This window comes from Barbatula barbatula (genome assembly GCF_947034865.1).
Source record: "Barbatula barbatula genome assembly, chromosome: 19".
NCBI classification, from domain to species: domain Eukaryota; kingdom Metazoa; phylum Chordata; class Actinopteri; order Cypriniformes; family Nemacheilidae; genus Barbatula; species Barbatula barbatula.
In genome coordinates, this window is record NC_136782.1 from 13459206 (window position 1) to 13477347 (window position 18142).

At 38.5% G+C, this 18142-nt stretch overlaps 3 protein-coding genes across 8 annotated transcripts in view; 2 read left to right on the plus strand and 1 right to left on the minus strand.

The window, feature by feature from the left end:
• Positions 1-170: 170 nt before the first annotated feature.
• On the plus strand, positions 171-2506 carry LOC306908458 (uncharacterized protein). Of its 2 annotated transcripts, XM_079481345.1 has the most exons (7): positions 189-300; positions 411-485; positions 648-743; positions 1330-1442; positions 1528-1651; positions 1734-1906; positions 1995-2482. In XM_079481345.1, the coding sequence occupies exons 2-7, from the start codon at positions 446-448 to the stop codon at positions 2058-2060; spliced, it is 612 nt and encodes a 203-aa protein (XP_079337471.1). In that variant the 5' UTR covers positions 189-300; positions 411-445; the 3' UTR covers positions 2061-2482. The 2 variants fall into 2 exon arrangements, with proteins under 2 accessions (XP_079337470.1, XP_079337471.1); XM_079481344.1 differs by having other exon boundaries at positions 171-485; positions 1995-2506.
• A 330-nt stretch (positions 2507-2836) lies between these two features.
• appbp2 (amyloid beta precursor protein (cytoplasmic tail) binding protein 2) lies at positions 2837-15767 on the minus strand. Its single transcript, XM_079481132.1, has 13 exons — positions 15350-15767; positions 13658-13746; positions 11602-11753; positions 11395-11518; positions 11125-11293; positions 10948-11037; positions 10683-10750; positions 10468-10573; positions 10247-10371; positions 9514-9599; positions 6801-6991; positions 6343-6508; positions 2837-6100 (listed from the first exon to the last, which is right to left on the minus strand). The coding sequence occupies exons 1-13, from the start codon at positions 15485-15487 to the stop codon at positions 5838-5840; spliced, it is 1767 nt and encodes a 588-aa protein (XP_079337258.1). The 5' UTR covers positions 15488-15767; the 3' UTR covers positions 2837-5837.
• A 1425-nt stretch (positions 15768-17192) lies between these two features.
• LOC306908966 (unconventional myosin-XVIIIa-like) overlaps positions 17193-18142 on the plus strand; it is an 88652-nt gene continuing 87702 nt past the window's right edge. For all 5 annotated transcript variants that reach the window (XM_079482270.1, XM_079482272.1, XM_079482271.1 and 2 more), the window contains exon 1: positions 17193-17301. The gene's annotated coding sequence lies outside the window, so the exon portion shown is untranslated. The remainder of the gene's footprint in view (positions 17302-18142) is intronic.

Here is an 18142-nt window from a genome sequence, read left to right on the forward strand (position 1 = left end):
CTAAGGCCTAGTCCTGGTTTAAAATAATCCCTGTCCGGGAAACCTCCCCATAATGTTACACTTTCTTTGTGTCTGTGACAGTTGTGGGAAGCAACTAAGCAAATGGACCACATGCGATTCTTCATTTCGACTGAAGACTATTCAAATGTTTTAAATGCATATTATTTGGCGCCCTCCTGCGGCCTCTTGTGTCTAATGCAATGTAAATGAATCGTATGTACTAAAGCCGGAAGAGACGTTTGTGTTGTGTACCGTATAAGCGGTTGCATAAATGGAACTCATATAAAATACTTTTTTGCGGTAAGATAAATGTGTTTGATTATTGATCATGACATTTTGTATTAGGTTCAGTTGCAGTAGATTGCATGTTACCATATGTGCGCGTACGAACTCAGATTAATAATAAACAGGAGAGGAGGGACGCGCATGTGCTGCATATGTCCAAATGGGACTTGAAGTCTGTCTGTATGTGCCCAATGTCATTGGTGAGTCAGGGTAACGTTAATCATTACACCACTCTGCATTTGTATCATCCAAAATGCTTCACAGTAGCCTATAGACAGTAGATAATACATGTCTGATGTAACATTTCATCATTGATGTTAAACTAATGGCTTTGCTGTTTATTTAATTTCATTATTTCATAGGGTACATTCGGATTCTGCTTGTACTCACTGCCTGGATGGTGTATGATGACCCAGCGAGATTTGTACCTTTGTATGTGGTGTCAATTATATTAGATGGTGGGTATTTGCATAAATGCTTGGGTGATTTTATTATTATTATATTATATTATATTGTGGTTACAGTGCAAGGGTCATCAGTTCAATAATTCACAGGAAACATTTAATTGAATCAAATTTAATTGATATGTTTTAGTGACATGTCATGTATCCTGTTATGTTACCACACATTACAGTATAGACGTGTCTATAGATTTTGCATTCTATAGATCTCAGATTTTGTGAGATTTCTGAATTCCGGAAATACGTCTAGATTAAAACATTAATGTTACCAATGATTTAGGATAAGCTGTTCCAGCAATTATTTCTGTGTTGGAACATATCCGAAATCAGAGGTGTCTTGTAGTGTTGCCTTCCAGACAACTCGGATTTATGATATCTCCCTCAAACCTGGAAATAAACTCTGGATTTAGAAACATTCAAAGTACATAAAAATATAAATGTTACTAAAAAAAATTTCATATTAAAACATTAATATTAATTAACATTAAAAGGGAGTTTATTTCTAGGTTCAGATTAGAAATATTCTAATGAACAGCATTAGTGACACACTTAAATTGATATTTTTAGTTCATCTTTGTGTTAGGACTGGATGGCTGGGTGGCACGTCGGCTGTATCAGACCTCCAGGTTTGGAGCTTGGCTGGATGTGGTCATCGACAACATAGGACGTGGAATGCTCTGGAATATACTTTATGATGTAAGTTTAGTACTGCTGCACATTTGTCTCTTCCAGACATATATGAGCCAGCATCAGATTAACACTGTATTCTATATATGTAAAGTGGGGCTGGTTGGTGTCTTCAGTAGAGTGGTGTGCGTTTGTTTGCAACCACAGTGCTCGAGGTGCCCAGTGGAAGAGTTCTTTCTCACAGAGCCCGGTCTGGGTTGGAGCAGTGATGGCAAAGGGTACGCTGAGATACATTTTTATTTTCCAATTGTTGTTTCAGAAGAAATACTGTGACATCAATGTGAACGCTTTATCACTCAGGCTTCAAGACTCCACAGGGTATTTTGACAATAGCAGGGATCCATGTTTTGCCTGTTTGGCTGTATGGCTACCAGTATGATGTGCTGTCCCAGGCTCTCTGTGTCCCACACAGCCTGCAGATTCTTGGGATTCTGGTGCTGGCAGCTGGACGTGTGCTGGGTTTAGCAGTTGAGGTCAGGAGCATCTTTTTCGAAGCATTATGTTGTTGCTGGGTCAGACTGTGCTGTGATAAAAACTGTACCATTCATGTGTCTTTTGCAGATGTGGTGCATCTTAACCCATGTGAAATTGTTAGTGTTGAATGAAGAGGAGGAAAAGAAGGACTAAGACGACTGGAAAGTGTTTGGATATTTGGTTAGTTTGCGTTTAGGGTGATTTACTTGAAAACAAGTAAAAGGGAATGTCTTGTGTGAGGATACTGCCCCTAAAATGTTTCATCTCAGTTATTAAGCACGTTGAATGTGTCTTTCTCGTGAGAAAATGTCAGGGCTGCATGTTTGTTTTCTTATGGAAACCCTTAAAATTATACATATTTATACCAATGTCTAAACACACAATGCTTTAAGGTCATTATGCTGTCATTTTTACATTGCGTTTGATGTTTGTTTTATTTGACAATACTTCATATGGTATTTAATTCCTTATTTATTGTTTAAAACTGTTGTATGTATTAAACTGGGAATGTCAATGTCAAGGGTTTATCCATTTTCATTCACATTAACTAGTGACATAAAATGCAGTTAAAGGTCCAATGTTTACTTTTTTGGAGGATTGACAAAACAGTAGCCCTAAATGGACCCCCTGCTCTAAAGAGCGTGTTTCATAATTATGTTATCTCCTTTCGCAATGAAGCGAAAATATGACTACATCCAGGTCCTGTGTCAGCCACCGTAGTGCTTCGAAAGAGAGGGGTCCTCCCCCATGTGCACCACTCGCCCTATTATTATGGCATCAATGCTGAAAAAGCAAACAAATATCTTCGAAAGGCACATACGCTGAAGTCAATATTTTCTGTTCATCACCAATCCACCCAAACAAGAGGTTTTGGTGGGGCCTCATTCATTCAAGTCATTGATTCTAAACACATCAGACTCCACAAACATGAAGAAAAAACATTTAATGGCCAAAAATAAAGAATTTTAATACTTTGAAAGCCATATTGCTCATTGTAAGACAGGTCTATATTCTTCTTTCTGTGTGTGTTAAAATTAGTTACAGATTTTCACAACGGTGGATACAATTGAGTTTAATAATGATTTGGTGGTTACAGATGTACAATGTACAGCAGACTCTACTGAGGTGCGAGTTACATAAAGCCAATGACCAAACCCTACATGTATCCAAGCAGAGGCTCACTGTGGCACAGGTTACTGACATTTCCATGGAAACCGTCAGTATTAAATTAATCACTTTCCTCTTCGTCACCGGACCCCATCAAACACACTGCGTTCTAGCCTCAAATGGATACAGACACAAAAAGGTATTAAAAATAAAATAAGAGCTCACTTCCACTTCTAGGTTGTGTTTTTACAATTTAAAGGGTCCCGTATCCTACCTGATGCCCAGGGTACCAGCGTGATGCAAGAGAAATCAGAAAAAGCACTTTGGCTAAATCACAATCTACGTGGCAGCATACACACACATTGCAGAAATGAATGTCAGAGGATTTTATAAAGGTTTGCATTGTTAAAAAAGGCCTTTTGTATGAGTTATCAATGTGATGAGCGCTGTCTCATGCAGTGAGCATTATTCATGGTTTGCGGTCCCTTTTTAAACACTCTTTAACTCTCAGGGCATCCCAAGTTAACAGCGTTTGCGTTAAGGTTTTGTTTACAACCATGTCAACATGTCTGTGTCATACAGGACATTTGCTTGCCATCAGGATTGCCTTTATTGTCCAGGGGTGGTGTTCATTTCTGTGATCAGTTCAACACTTTAGAACCAGTTGTATTTTTTTACGGACTTCACTTGGACAATACCAATTGTAGCTATACATCTATATCTATGTACACAGTTAGTAAAACATGCTAAGAACGAGAACACAGAGAAGCACCTTTGTTTTTGGAAACTCTGGCCCATTCCGACAATCAAGATTTCTCTTTCCAATCGTGAATCGCCAATTAACGTTGACAAATGAGCCCTTAAACCACGTTCAGAGGCATTCAGAACTATGTTATAAATTCATTCAGTATACACTTGTTTCACAGCTTCGAACTCTTTTTTCCTTCTAAATCTTCTGATATGAGAACTACGCTAAACGTCCGTCTACTTCAAATTGTCAATGGAAATGCACTTACAAAATTTTCAAGATCACAGTTTATTTGTTACAATATTCCATTGCTCCATCTTTATCTTTCTGACCAAGGCGAATTCCTTCCGGCAACCCTGTTCTGCTATCCCCAGTATGATAGAGACACCAGAAATCTAATTTATCAACATCAAGACTCTACACGCATCAATAAAGGGATTTCTAAGGAGTAAAAGAGGCTGTAATATGAAGTCTCTCGCATGTTACAGGTGATCTTTGCTCGGTTTACAGATGGGGCAGGTGTAGGTCTAGTTATATAAAAAGGCTGACAAAGCAGATGCCTAGCAACCGAGAGTCCTTTAAGTCTAAGGCTGGGACTTCAGTTTGAGCACAAGACATTAGCATCGCATGCTTAATGATGGACCACAACGGCACTTAGCCTGCAGATGCAAAAACGGTTTGAAGTGTGCCAATTGAATAAGCATCTGTGTTTTATTTTATAAAATATTCTTACAGTGTGACAACACGTCATGGAACTTTAAGACGTGAACCAGATTCCTTGAAAGGATTTGAATGAGCGCAAAGCCAGTTATGGATTGTGAACAAAGTGAACGCAGGAGTGGATGAAAAGGCAGTGCTACACAGAGCGGGTTTGGAGAAAAATTAACCATCGCTGTAAAACTGCATGGTCAAAATTGCTGCCTGCCACATGACCACTTTAAATTACACCCCTTACCAGGAATACCCACAATTCTCTGGCCTCTACACAAAGACAGGTGCTGTGCTCAGCCCTTCTGTTTGTCCAGTAAGCTGGCATTAAGCCAGGGCTGTTCATCATCGCCTGAGCTCTGAAAGAAAACCTGGTCCCCACCACTCCAACTTATTTTGTGTGCATGTGTAAGCGTGTTGTGTAATAAGGCTGATAGAAAGCCAGATTAACATACTTGCCCCTCGCTGAATTCAATGGTTATGGCAAAAGAAGTCGACTATGGTTTCACATTTGTTATTAAGAGAAGTTGTTTTGGCTCATCCATCTGCAATGTTACACACCTACAAGTCATAGCATACCTTGCATATAAATTATTGGCAGTTTAAAATAAGCTATGTCAGTACTAAAGTAATACAAAACCAGAACTTAAAACATGGTATCTAGAGTAACTGGTCCACAGATTCCACACGTGTCATGAAATGTTTAAAAAAACATAATGGTCCATAATGTAACATGGCTGATCTCATTTTCCAGAGAGCACACAGGTAATCCTCAATACAAAGCTTTGCGTTACATGAAGTCAAGCTCTAATCCTCAGGTTAATGGGGACACGCATGCGTACAGGCTGTTTCTTCACTCATTTATAGGAACAATGGGACCTTTCCCCATCAAATCTCATTCGGTGAGTGCTGAACCAAGCATTTCCTCCACAAGAAGACAATGCAGTGATAAACAAACGAATACCTGTAGTGTGGAGCACCTCTCCTTCAGATACAAAACAAATGTAAATACAATTCCAAAAATCTAAATCGTGGTGACACAAAAATCAAAAAACGGCAAAAGCTCTTTTTTCTTATTCAAGTCTTCTTGAAGTCAATGAAGCGGTTTGTGTGAAGTACCTCCATTCACCATACGAGTGTTAAACAGTTGACGCTGTTTTTGTTCCATGGTAAGGATAACGATCAGGGCGAGGGAAGTTGCTGGTAAAAGTTGATCGAATCAGAGCTTGACAAGCTCGAGGTCATAATCACACCCCCCGCCCTTCTTGACCAAATGTGAATAAATCGCTATGAATGTGTGTGAAAATGGGGGCGTGTGAGCACATCTATGTGTTTTTCGAGTTGAGGGGTATTGGGCGTCCAAGCCATTAGCCCAAGCAGGGGCGTCCAGCTCCGTGGCTCTGGGACAGCAGGAAGGACTGTACCACCTGCTCTGTGGCCTGGGGGCTCGTGTTGACGTCCTCCAGCGCGTCCGCTACTGCAAACTGCCTGTCCCTTAAACGGTTCCAGTTGGACAGAATATTGTGGTATTCAAAGACCTTCTCGTAGTTCCCAACAGAGTTGTACAGTTTTATGAGGCCTCTGTAATCATACTCTAGTCCACTGTAACCCTCCCCAAATAGCTTCTTGCCTGAAAGATATAAAACAGAGCTTTTTAAAAACTTTTTATTATGTATACACTTCATTATGTATGCACTTACACTTATTGTGATTGTATATTTTGGCTGGTGTTTGTTACTTATGATTTCTGGTGAAAATTGTATTAATGTAATAGCTGAATAACAGATGAGGTTTTATTGACATATAATGCATTGTGGGTAAGATTGGTAATTATTCTAAATATTTCTGTATAACAAAATAAATGACCCTCACCAATGGCGATGGAGCGCAAGTAGAGGCGCTCGGCGTCATCGTACTGATTCATGTCGTAGTTGTAGAGTGAGGCCAAGTGTCCCACAGACAGGGCCACTTCATAGTCCTCCTGTCCCAACAGCTGCTCCTTGATCTGAATGGCCTTGATGTGCATCTCCTCTGCCTCCTGCATTACAAACCACAACATGGAAAGGTCAGTTAGCACGACAGCAACCTCAAAAGCACCCTGCCTTGAATTTGGCTTACACAATAGAGAAAAATCATGGCTTACACAATGATTAAGTGGTGCTCAAAATTGTATTAAAAAGTATAGATTACTCAAAATGACAATTTGGTATATTATATAATATGACCCATCTGACTTTACAAGAGTCTTCTTGTATATCTGCCAAATATAGCGAATATATTTTTTAATTTCCGGTAAATTATCCCATGTAAAATATGGACTAAATAACGACCTTAAACTTGCGCATGGATTGGTAGAGGCGGCCCAGGTTGCCATAGTGTTTTGCTGTCTGAACGTTGAATTCCCCAAAGGCTTTTTTGGCCAGCTGGAGGGAGGAGAGGTGCAGATCATGGGCTTCCTGCAGGAGGCGTTCCTCAGTTTCCTTGTTATGGCAATCAATGGCAATCTCCTCCAGAATAAGTGCTAGAGATAGAATATTAATGCACATTTTTAAAGATCCAGTCAGTGAAATCTAGCAGCAAGGTTGCGAATTGCTACCAGTCCCTCACTCCACCCCTCCCTTTCGAAACACGCCTGACAGAACATGGCGAATTACATGCAAGGGGACCAACGGTGTATGTAGATAGAAATAGCTTGTTATAAGGTAATAAAAACACAACGCTTCATTGTGTAAGGTCTTTATACACCTCTGAAAGCATAGCTGCAGTGAGGGAAATAATGATTTGATCCCCTGCTGATTTTGTAAGTTTGCCTGCTTACAAAGAAATGAAGGGTCTATACTTTTTATGGTAGGTTTATTTTAACTGATTGAAACCGAATATCAACCAAAACAAATCTGGGAAAAAAACCTATATAAAGGTTATAAATTGATTTGCATTTCAGCCAGTGAAATAGGTATTTGATACCCTACCAACCAGCAAGAAGTCTGGCTCCACAGATTGGTTATGTGTCTATATGGACCACATATTATTCCTGTCACTTTAAGAAAGTACTCCTAAGCTTGTTATGTATATAAGAGATGTGTGCCAACAGAATCTGTGTCTTCCATTTCAACCTCTCCACCACCATGGTCAAGACCAAAGAGGTTTCAAAGGACGTAAGGGACAAGATTGTAGACCTGCACTGAATAGGCTACAGACATAAACTTGGTGAGAAGGAGACAACTGTTGGTGCGATTATTTGGAAACCGAAGAAATACAAAATAACTATAAATTGCTCCTGGTCTGGAGCTCTGTGCAAGATTTCCCAAAAGGGGGAAAGATCGTCCCTGAAAAGTTGGGACGTTTTTTAAATTTGAATCAAATGAAAACTAAAGGAATTTGCAAATCACATGAGCCAATATTTTATTCACAATAGAACATAGATAACATAGCAAATTAAATTTAAACTGAGAATTTTTACACTTTTATCCTACAGCTTTCCTGTAGCGGTGGTAAGAGCATTGCGTTTACAACGCAAGGTTGTGGGTTCGATCCCAGGGGATTGCAGATACCTATGTAAAAAAAGGATAATGATATGTAAGTCGCTTTGGATAAAAGCGTCTGCCAAATGCCTAAATGTAAATGTTATCAACTAAATCATTTCTGTAACACGATTAGCTATAAAAGGGATGTCTTAGAGAAGTAAAGATGGGCAGAGGCTCTCCAATCTGTGATGGACTGCGTAAAAAGATTGTGGAATACTTCAGATGACACTGCATCACTCATCGGCATGATTGTGTCAATGACATTACTAAATGGGCCCAGGAATACTTCCAGAAACCACTGTCGGTAAACACAATCCGCCGTGCCATCAGCAGATGCCAACTAAAGCTCTATCATGCAAAAAGGAAGCCATATGTGAACATGGTCCAGAAGCGCTGTCGTGTCCTGTGGGCCAAGACTATTTCAAAGTGAAATAGTGTTCTATGGTCAGACGAGTCCAAATTTCTTGTTGGAAATAACGGTTTAGAGCAACATATGCTTCCCTCCAAACGACGTCTATTTCAGGGAAGGCCTTGTAATACTTCAGCGGGACAATGCAAAACTACATACTGCAGCTATAACAACAGCATGGCTTCGTCGTCCAGGTACTGAATTGGCCTGCCTGCAGTCCAGATCTTTCGCCTATAGAGAACATTTGGCGCATCATTAAACGAAAAATACGTGAAAGATGACCACAAACTCTTCAGCAGCTGGAAACCCATGAATGGGATCGAATTCCAACACCAAAACTCCAGCAACTCATAGACTCAATGCCCAGACTTCTTCAAACTGTTTTGAAAAGAAAAGGAGATGCTACACCATGGTAAACATGCCCCCGTCCCAACTTCTTTGAGACCTGTAGCAGGTATCACATTTTAAATGAGCTAATTTAGTGGTTAAAAGTGTAAAATTATGCAGGTTAAAATTTGCTATATTATCTATGTTCTATTTTGAATAAAAATATTAACTCATGCGATTTTAAATTCCTTTAGTTTTCATTTTATTCAAATTTTTATTCAAATTCTTTTCCAGAATTCGGGTTGTACACGGAAGAAGCTTGTTAATGGTTCTGAGAAAGTTGGGACCACAGATAGCAAGCAAACCATTGGTAACATGCTATGCCACAATAGATTGAAATCCTGAAGCACCCGCAAGGTCCTCCTGCCCAAGAAGGCCCGACTGGCTCATCTAAAGTTTGACAATGAACATCTAAATGATTCAGAAAAGGCTTTGGAGAAACGGTGCTGTGAGACCAAAATTGACTCCTGTTTTTTACCATAAAAAATATAGAACCTTTATTTCTTCATAAGCAGGCAAACTTACAAAATCAGCAAATCACCCTCACTGTATGTATATTATATTGCATTTCTATCAATAGAGCATCGCAAAAATTACACACTGGACCTATAACTGAAAAGAACTAGAAAAATCGAATCACCTTAAAGTTACTTTTCAAGTCATTCCAGAAACGTATCTGTGACTGAGGGAAGTTATAAAATGTTGTAGATGTGTTAGTCTCACCTTTCACCCTCTTGGACGAGGCCAGCAGCAGATGGTCTTCAGGGAGAATATGAGTTATGATGTCTATGGCACGTTCAGCGTGGAATCTACCAGCAAAAAGTGTGGCATGGGTACATGTTTTTCAATAAACACTTCCGTGAAAAACCAGAGGGAAACAAAAAACAGTTTGAACGGAACGCCTTAACCGCGTTAAAGGTTAGGACGACTACTGGGCATAATGTGATGTACTCGTATTTTTAAAGATCAACCACTCAGGGGACAAATAATGGTATAAATGGTATAATGGTATAAAAGTTCATGTGAGATTAGTTCCAATCCAAAAAACTGTCTTGACATGAATACACCAATGTGGCATCTCCAAGAAATGACTCATTGCACAAATGAAATGATTTGTATTTTTAGAGCGTGCCTAATATGAGGAATATTTGTTTTCCAAGTCATTTAAATAAGAACAGCTAGCTGCCTCTGACCTAAATGTATTCTCCGCCACCCACACGACACAGATGTCAACTTTTCAAAGTTAAATAAAGCTTAGTTTTCAAAGACTCAATATTATTACATTACATTTTTATGACACTCAAGGACACCGTATAGTATCAACATTACCAACAATCATCATTAATTACCATTAATACAAACTAAATACAAGCATAAAAACAATCATGAAAAAGCCTACCTAAAAAATACTTAATACAATATATGAACAACTGACAGACAGGACTAAGATACTCACAGTGCGTTGTCAAATTTACCAGAGCTGTACTGATGGACATAGGATGAGTATGCCAGGTCTTCATGTGCAGTGGCAACATGGATGTTTTTTCCTCCAAACACTGACTGCCGTATATCCAGTGCAGTCTAAGGGTCGAACACATCAATAACCAAATTGCAAATTTTTCAATTTATAAAATAGAACAGCTAATATATTTAAAGCTTTGATGATTCTCAGCTCACCTGGTAAATGATCACTGACTGACAGATGTTGTCCACATTTAAAAGATAAAATCCATAATCTAGTAGCGTATCTGAGTATTTTGGGTGCTTGTGTCCAAAATGCTCCCTGTTAATAAAATGTGATAATACATATGCATTTCATCATTGTCAAACTGAACAATTTCAACATCATTACGTGCTTTCAATGAAAACACTTCTCATGACCGATATCTTACCGTGCCAAAAACACTGCATGTTTTATCAATTGTTCAGCTTTCCTGAACTCCCGCTTAACAACACAAGCCTGTTGAGATCAATATGGATGCGTCACTTATCGTGATGATGGATCAAAAGTTTACATATTCACAAAAACTTTAACTTGCATAACCTTTGAACAGAGAAAGCACTGAATTCATCATTTGATTCGGTTCAGATTACAACTGTTGATTTGATTCAATACCAAATCAACAAGTTTATATTTAACAAAAATGTTCCACTAACCTTAGAGGCTTGCCTGAGAACATCAACGACTACTTTCACAGGTAAACCAACTGTGATCTCCCTCATAGCTTCTATACACCACCTATATGCCTGAAACACACAAGGAATTCTCAGATTAGCAACTGAAAAGCATGATTCCTCCAAACGGCTATTTAATGTTGCATTGGGAGACCTTACCTCATCATAGTGGCTTTTGGCAAAGAGCAGGGCACAAAGTTCACCATACAGGGCAGCCTTATTGGCTTGATGGCCGTATTTGGCTAGTTTGTCCATGTAAGACTGGGCCTGTTTAAAGGTCTCTTCTCCCAGGTGGTATTTGCAATTGCCGTTACGCACGTGAAGTAACCTGGCAAACAAAATAAGGTTGGGTCTTTGTCCACAATAGGAACATACTAAGAATCAAAAATTTATTCACATTATAAAAAACAAGCTCTTCCTAAACCTCACCTGACGCAACACTCCACTGCACGATACCAATGAAGAACCTCATCGTGTAGAGTGCACAGCTGGAGACAAGAAAGGAAGACCTTCTCGGCGTCTCCATACCAACCAGCATCCGATAAGAAACCACCTGGGACAGAAAAGCATTACTCCAACAGCTAGCAAAACAAGCAAAAGATTATAGTTATGTAAGCGTAATGCACACTCGCCTACCTAGAATAAATCCAAATTGAATAGCTTTTTCTTTAACATGCGCATCTGACTCTGCAATGTATGAACATCGGCGACTGAAGGAGTTGGCCAGGACTGAAGCGACCTTCACGCCGTGATCCATCAGAGCCTGGAAGCAGTGGTGCAGGAGGTGCCTGTGGGAGAAATACATATTCTAATTTTCCATCAATGAAAGGAATGGACACATGAAAAATTATTTTACTTGTTTTTTGGGATAAAAGTAGGGCTGTCAACTGACGTATCGCATCCAGAATAAAGTATGTGTTTACATTATATATGTCTGTGCACAGAGTTTATTCATTTTGTATTTATAAACAAACACAAACATGCATACATATTTAGCAAGTATTTTAATGTATTTCTTTATATTTACTGATAAATTAAATGATAAATCTTTATTCATTATTACATTTTTTCCTAAATAAATGCATGTAGTGCAGGGGTCGGAAAGTAAGTTTGGTACCGGGCCAAAAAATGAATTTGAGCTAGATGGTGGGCCAGAATAAAGGATAATTTAAGAAATTAATTAATGAAAAATGCAACTAGAATAGCCTACTTTTAAAATATAATTACATAATTCCATAATATTTATACGATCAATTAACGTAGCCTATTTTTACATTCCTCACGTACTAAACCGCATTTGCCTGCTTGGGGGAACGCCATTACGTCATGTGCAGTGATGTTAACATTTAAGCTAGCTAGATGGTGAGAGAAAATGGCACTATTAAAGAGTCTAAAGAGGAAAGTTGACAGCGAAAATAGGGCATACAGAGAGGAATGGAAAGACAACTAATGCATTCATCCTACCTAGTTTTGTGAATGCAAAGCCGCTGTGTCTTATCTGCAACAAAGTTGTTGCTGCTTGCAAAGAATATAATATTAGATGGCACCACAAGACGAAGCATGGCACATAAAAAAAAGCTGAATTTGCTTTGTGATTGTTCACATGTTGGTGCTAAAGCCCCGCGTTATAAGCTAACGATTCAATGGTTCACTGTTAGTTTTTTCATACACCATATTTCCTGACGACTATTTTAGAAGTGTGTCTGGCGATCAACAGACTCCTTTGAATATCTTTGAGAACTTTGCAAATTTAAAGCTCTCAATTCATTTAAAAATAAAACATTGCTGCAAAAACGTTCTCGTCATTTATTTTTGAAGGAAAATTCACTACAGACGTGATTGTGACGGATCTATTTCAGAACCAGCTGCGGGCAAAATAATCATGCTGGCGCGGGCCAGATATTATTGCTGGTGGGCCAGTTTTGTCCTGAGGGCCGCCTGTTGCCGACCTCTGATGTAGAGTATGCGTTTATAAATACATATCCACAGTACACAGACATATATCTAAACCATCTGACACGAACAATATAAAGCTGTTGTATATACAATAACTTTAATACAATTTTGCTAATTAATTTTATTATTAAAAAAGGTTATATAATTCATCTTAGATTAGTCTAAAGTCGGCTAAAGATGGCAACCAAGATCTAAACCACACAAAGGCATGCGAGATTTGAATCATCTAAAATAAATACACACACATCTCATACAAAAGGCCATAGATAGTAGTAGGGGTGTGACGAGATCTCGAGAGATCTGATGTATCTCCTGAGAACACAAGATCCACACGTTTTCAAAATTGCAGCGCCTCGTGAACTTGTTTTTATGTTGGTTCACGATTCAAGAGCGCGTAGCGGACTATACCACAACAAGTTGAGAATACCAATTGCAAGTTCACATTACGTTATTTTAAATAAATACACAGGCAAACCTCTTCAAATACGGATCGGCTGTCTCTTACATAGGTGCAATGTTAGCATAAAACATGGTGTGTGTATATAGTTTTAACTGTTTGTCTGAAGGCTGTGAGGGTTCAGTCAGTCGAGGAAGGAAGGATTGACAGTGTGATATAATCGCCACTTCGTGAACTCAGTCTCATGTCTCTTCTCGCTTCGTTGGATAAGTATCTCGTCACACCACTAATAGATAGGTCATATTTGATATATCTCTGCTAACTGTTGATGTCAAATACCTTTTGTCGGAAGCCCTGAGGACTTTTGCGAAGACCTCCAGCTCACAGAACTCCCCTCCCAGCTGGCAGAGCCGGCCTTGCTGGTAAAGCTGGAATACATGAAGAAATGTGAGCTTGCTGACCCCTATTATACCTGTGACACAACAAAGACAACTCAGCCTTTCCCTCAGGAGTGCTCACTCCCAGAAAACTAAGAAAAGTACCCATAGTAGACAGAATGTACAAACAGGAAGAGTTTGTGCAAGACCAATGTGTGGGCCAACCTTTGTTTTCATTCCAACTGAGGTTTTTTATACGCTACATCTGGTATTCAACACCAAATTTAAGCCTGTGATTAACGTACTGTGAGTTCTAAACGGGATTTAAAAAGCAGTGAAAGACAATACAAGGATTAAACTATTTTAGCAAAATAGTAATTCAACACCAGCACCATAATATGCACTATTATCCTAAAAAGAGAAACTATACGAGAATGTAAACATTCAAAATTTCTCTATTTATTCCGGCATTTTCACACCAGCTTTGAACTGGTTCTGCAAAGTCAAATGTTGGCTAAAGTCTTGTTTGGCAAAATGAGAGATGTTTTGATGGCAACATTGTTTGTTGACCTTGGCACAACATTGTTTTTTGTAGAAAACCCTATCACCACCCTACCATAAATAAAACCAGAGGGAAATGAATGGGAATAACAAGCACCTAACCCTGGTTGTAACTTCACATTACCTGTAAACGTGTCTGTCAAATCTGATTGGTTGACTGGCATGTTGACCCAAGAACATCTCTCACTTGGCCAAATCAGGAAGACCAGGAATATAACACTACAGCTACATCTACAAGACATCTAATAAATGTACTAAACTTCAACATTATATTAGTCATCACTTTGACAGTTTCGTGTACAAACTAGAGGTTGGTCTAAACACACACAGACAAATATTGGTCATAATTATCCAAAAATGTGCATTGAATTATAAAGAAAATAGTATCAGCATAACAGGATGCAACAAACTACCTCAAAATCCAAGAACTAAGCAATATTTGGTGGTGCTTTTAAATACTGACTTGACTTGAAAACATACGTCACCAAACATAAGATTATTAACATGAAAAGTAATAAGTAATTGGACTGGGCTGTTCAATAACTGTGACCACAGTAACAGATAGTGTACATTATGCCATCGTAATAACAGTCAATGGCAAACCATTCAGAGCATTTATAAATGGCATGGCATATACGTGCATAAATGAGTTCTGGTTTAAATATATACATTCGTATATCACGCGTTTTCTACCCAGCTAGTAGTCAAAGGTAAATAACGAGTGAAACTGTAAACTGTAAAGTGTTTATGGTTAACTAACGAAGGGTCTTGCATCTCAGCCCGCTTTACAGCAAAAGATAAGCTAACGTAATAACATGCTAAGATAAGTGGAACATGTTGTCCACCCAAATCCATTTCATAAAACCTAATGTGTCACATGGAGAAAATCTATTATCTTTACTACAGAATCCTTACAAAAAGCTGTCATTAGCATACGTTTGAAACACAAAGGTTAAATCATCTTTTTCCTGCTCACGTCTCTCCGTGAACAGCAATTTTCTATTAGGCTGGTTCAGTGTTTGTTAGCCGACCTGCTAGTTAAGTGTCAACCGCTTTACATTTGTAATTCGGACTCGTTCTCCTTCGCTCTTACCTTGTAGTACACATCAAACTGTATATTTTCAGGCAGAGAGCGGATGTCCCTTCGCGATCGGCCGTAGTTATCAACCACGGCTGAGATAGCGGTGTTGTACAGGGTCTCGGGGATCCATTCCAGCTCCACCGCGGCCATATTGTTTTATTTCACTAAATCCAACCACAGCCCACCCGCTTCCTCTGCTACTTTCACCTCCTTCGCTACCTGATCGAGGGAAAACTTTTTACTCTGTCGCTCCTCATGCACCCCCGCAGCTGGAAGCGCTTTTCGAGGTCGAAACGGATTGTTATGGTGGAGAACACATCCTTTGCGTTATGCTATCATGTTTAAAGCTCATCCCCGATCGACAGACCCCGCCTCTTCTGTGACGCTTTAGGCAATGACGTAGCACTAGACGGAGCCTCGCTTGATCTCTGAACTGACTTGATCGACTGCAATTCAAAATAATGGCCACGGGGAATCTTTTTTCTTTGTTGGAAAAAATGCGTTAGATTATTTAATTAATTCTACTGTTGTCATTTTAATTTAATCTAATCACTGGGCCTATTTGTATATATTATGAGTATGGTTATTTTATATGTTTATATGCTACAAATATGTAAATGATTAAACTTTATTGTCATTACACATATAAAAGTACAGTGTAACGAAATGTAGTTTAGGTCTAACCAGAAGTGCAATAAGCAAGTGCAGGATATACAGTGAATAAATACAGAATACAATATTAGGAAAATATTATACAGATGGCTATATACTATGAACATTAATGTACAGGTGGATATGTACAGATAATAATTTAGACTAAACAATAGTGCGAGTGACTTAAGTGTGCATAAATTATAGACATACTATTAAAGTTGCAGTGCAATAGATGAGTTAACTCAGTTGTTGATGTTACAGTGCAATGGATGAGTTATGCAGCTATTAAAGGTACGGTGCAGTATATGAGTTAATGCGGTTATCAAAGTTACGGTGCAGTATACGGGTTAATGCAGTTAATAAGGTTACAGTGCATTAGTTAATGCAGTTATTGAAGTTACAGTGCAATAGGTGAGTGGATGCAGTTGATAGAGTTACATTGCAGTAGATAGGTTAGTGCAGTCATTGAAGTTACAGTGCAGTAGAGGAGTTAATGCAGTTATGAAAGTGGTCCATTAGTGCAAGTGAGCATTCAGTATAATATGATGTGGCCCAAGACGCAAAAGAAACAGGGTTCTGAGAATGACAATAACTTAACAACAATATGATATGATTGATATGGTGATATGGTACGACAACACAACACATATAATATAATATAATATAATATAATATAATATAATATAATATAATATAATATAATATAATATAATATAATATAATATAATATAATATAATATAATATAATATAATATAATATAATATAATATAATACAATATAATACAATATAATACAATATAATACAATATAATACAATATAATACAATAGATTATAAAATAATATTGACAAAATTACTACTTCATAAATGTGTAAAGGCTGACCACAACACAAGATATTTACACAATTACACAACACCTTGGTGGTTTAAAACAGTAACAGTCAATGTAACAATTCTTTAAACACGATCGTGTACACGTATTTAATTTATATGTAAGACCAACGCACAACATTCCCTATATTTACACGTGATCATGTTTAACATGGTTATCATGTGTCTTTCTTTTGACCTGAATCTGACCTGTTTACATCACGACACCGTATTAGTTTGAACCTGTAGTTAAAAAACGCGTCCAGCATGCGTCGCTATTTCATCTCAACTGGAACAATGAGCGACATGAGGCCAACCTACCGCCTTTACCATTACATTTACAACACTGCCTGCCTGCTCACGTTCAGCTGCGCCCATCTAGAGGACCGAGCGAACAGAAACAATACCGTTCACTGGCAAAAACTGGATATCTCACAGCGGTGAGTATAACAGACTTTGACGTACTTATATGTTTGGTTTAAGTCCGCAAACCAGGAAACATCCAGTTCTTTTCAGGTGGTAAAATCCCATGTCAGGGATGTGAGCATGGAATCAACAGCAGTCTGCTGCTGGAATATAGAGGCGAAGAAAGGACCTCTATCAGCCACTTACTCATGCTAACTGACCTGCTAACAGTAGCCGGGTGATCGTTACGTTTACTGTTTTATTAGTTGCCTTGCGGAGTAATAGACTGGATAGACCCGTGACTTGGGTTTAACGCTGAAATGCAAATGCATTGGTGTGTGTTTAACATGTCTAGCTAATTTAAAGGATTAGCGGCTGATCTTGAGCTTTAGCGTTTGGCTTTTTTGCCGCATATGATTGACGAGTCTCTTCGGTTGACTGACCGGGCAAATTTATATAAGAGCGTTTCTGGTCTTACAGTATTTACCTTTTGGGGAAATGTGCCATGGGTTTATGTCTGGCCTTTAATGCGACAATGTTACAATGTACAAAGCTGCGTTTTATTACACTGGAAGAACAGTGTTATATTGTAACAGTAGGTGTGAAAGAGGAGAGCGCGCACTGGCCATTCACCACTTTAGATTCATGTCAGAATGAGACTCACCTAGGACAGCAATACAGCCTGAGCTTTTTCTATATATGCTTATCAGTAAAATGACTAAAGTAATTTATTTGGTAGGTTTAGTTAAAAAAACTGCAATATTTATGGTGACTTTTGATGACATGAATAATACAAATTATTTTAATTACTACATTGTTTTGTAGTAGCACAGGGAAGTGAAGTTGACCATTATGTGACTATATAAAGGGATTTGT

Bases quoted from the DNA above. Each gene is read 5' to 3' on its own strand.
- appbp2 (XM_079481132.1), bottom strand. From the start codon at position 15,487: ATGGCCGCGGTGGAGCTGGAATGGATCCCCGAGACCCTGTACAACACC. The intron at 13,747-15,349 runs GTAAGAGCGAAG...CATGTATTCCAG, and splicing joins AGTTTGATGTGTACTACAAG to CTTTACCAGCAAGGCCGGCT. The intron at 9,600-10,246 runs GTGAGTATCTTA...TTTTGCTGGTAG, and splicing joins GGTAAATTTGACAACGCACT to ATTCCACGCTGAACGTGCCA.
- LOC306908458 (XM_079481344.1), top strand. From the start codon at position 446: ATGGGACTTGAAGTCTGTCTGTATGTGCCCAATGTCATTG. The intron at 486-647 runs GTGAGTCAGGGT...ATTATTTCATAG, and splicing joins GTATGTGCCCAATGTCATTG to GGTACATTCGGATTCTGCTT. The intron at 1,443-1,527 runs GTAAGTTTAGTA...ATATATGTAAAG, and splicing joins TCTGGAATATACTTTATGAT to TGGGGCTGGTTGGTGTCTTC.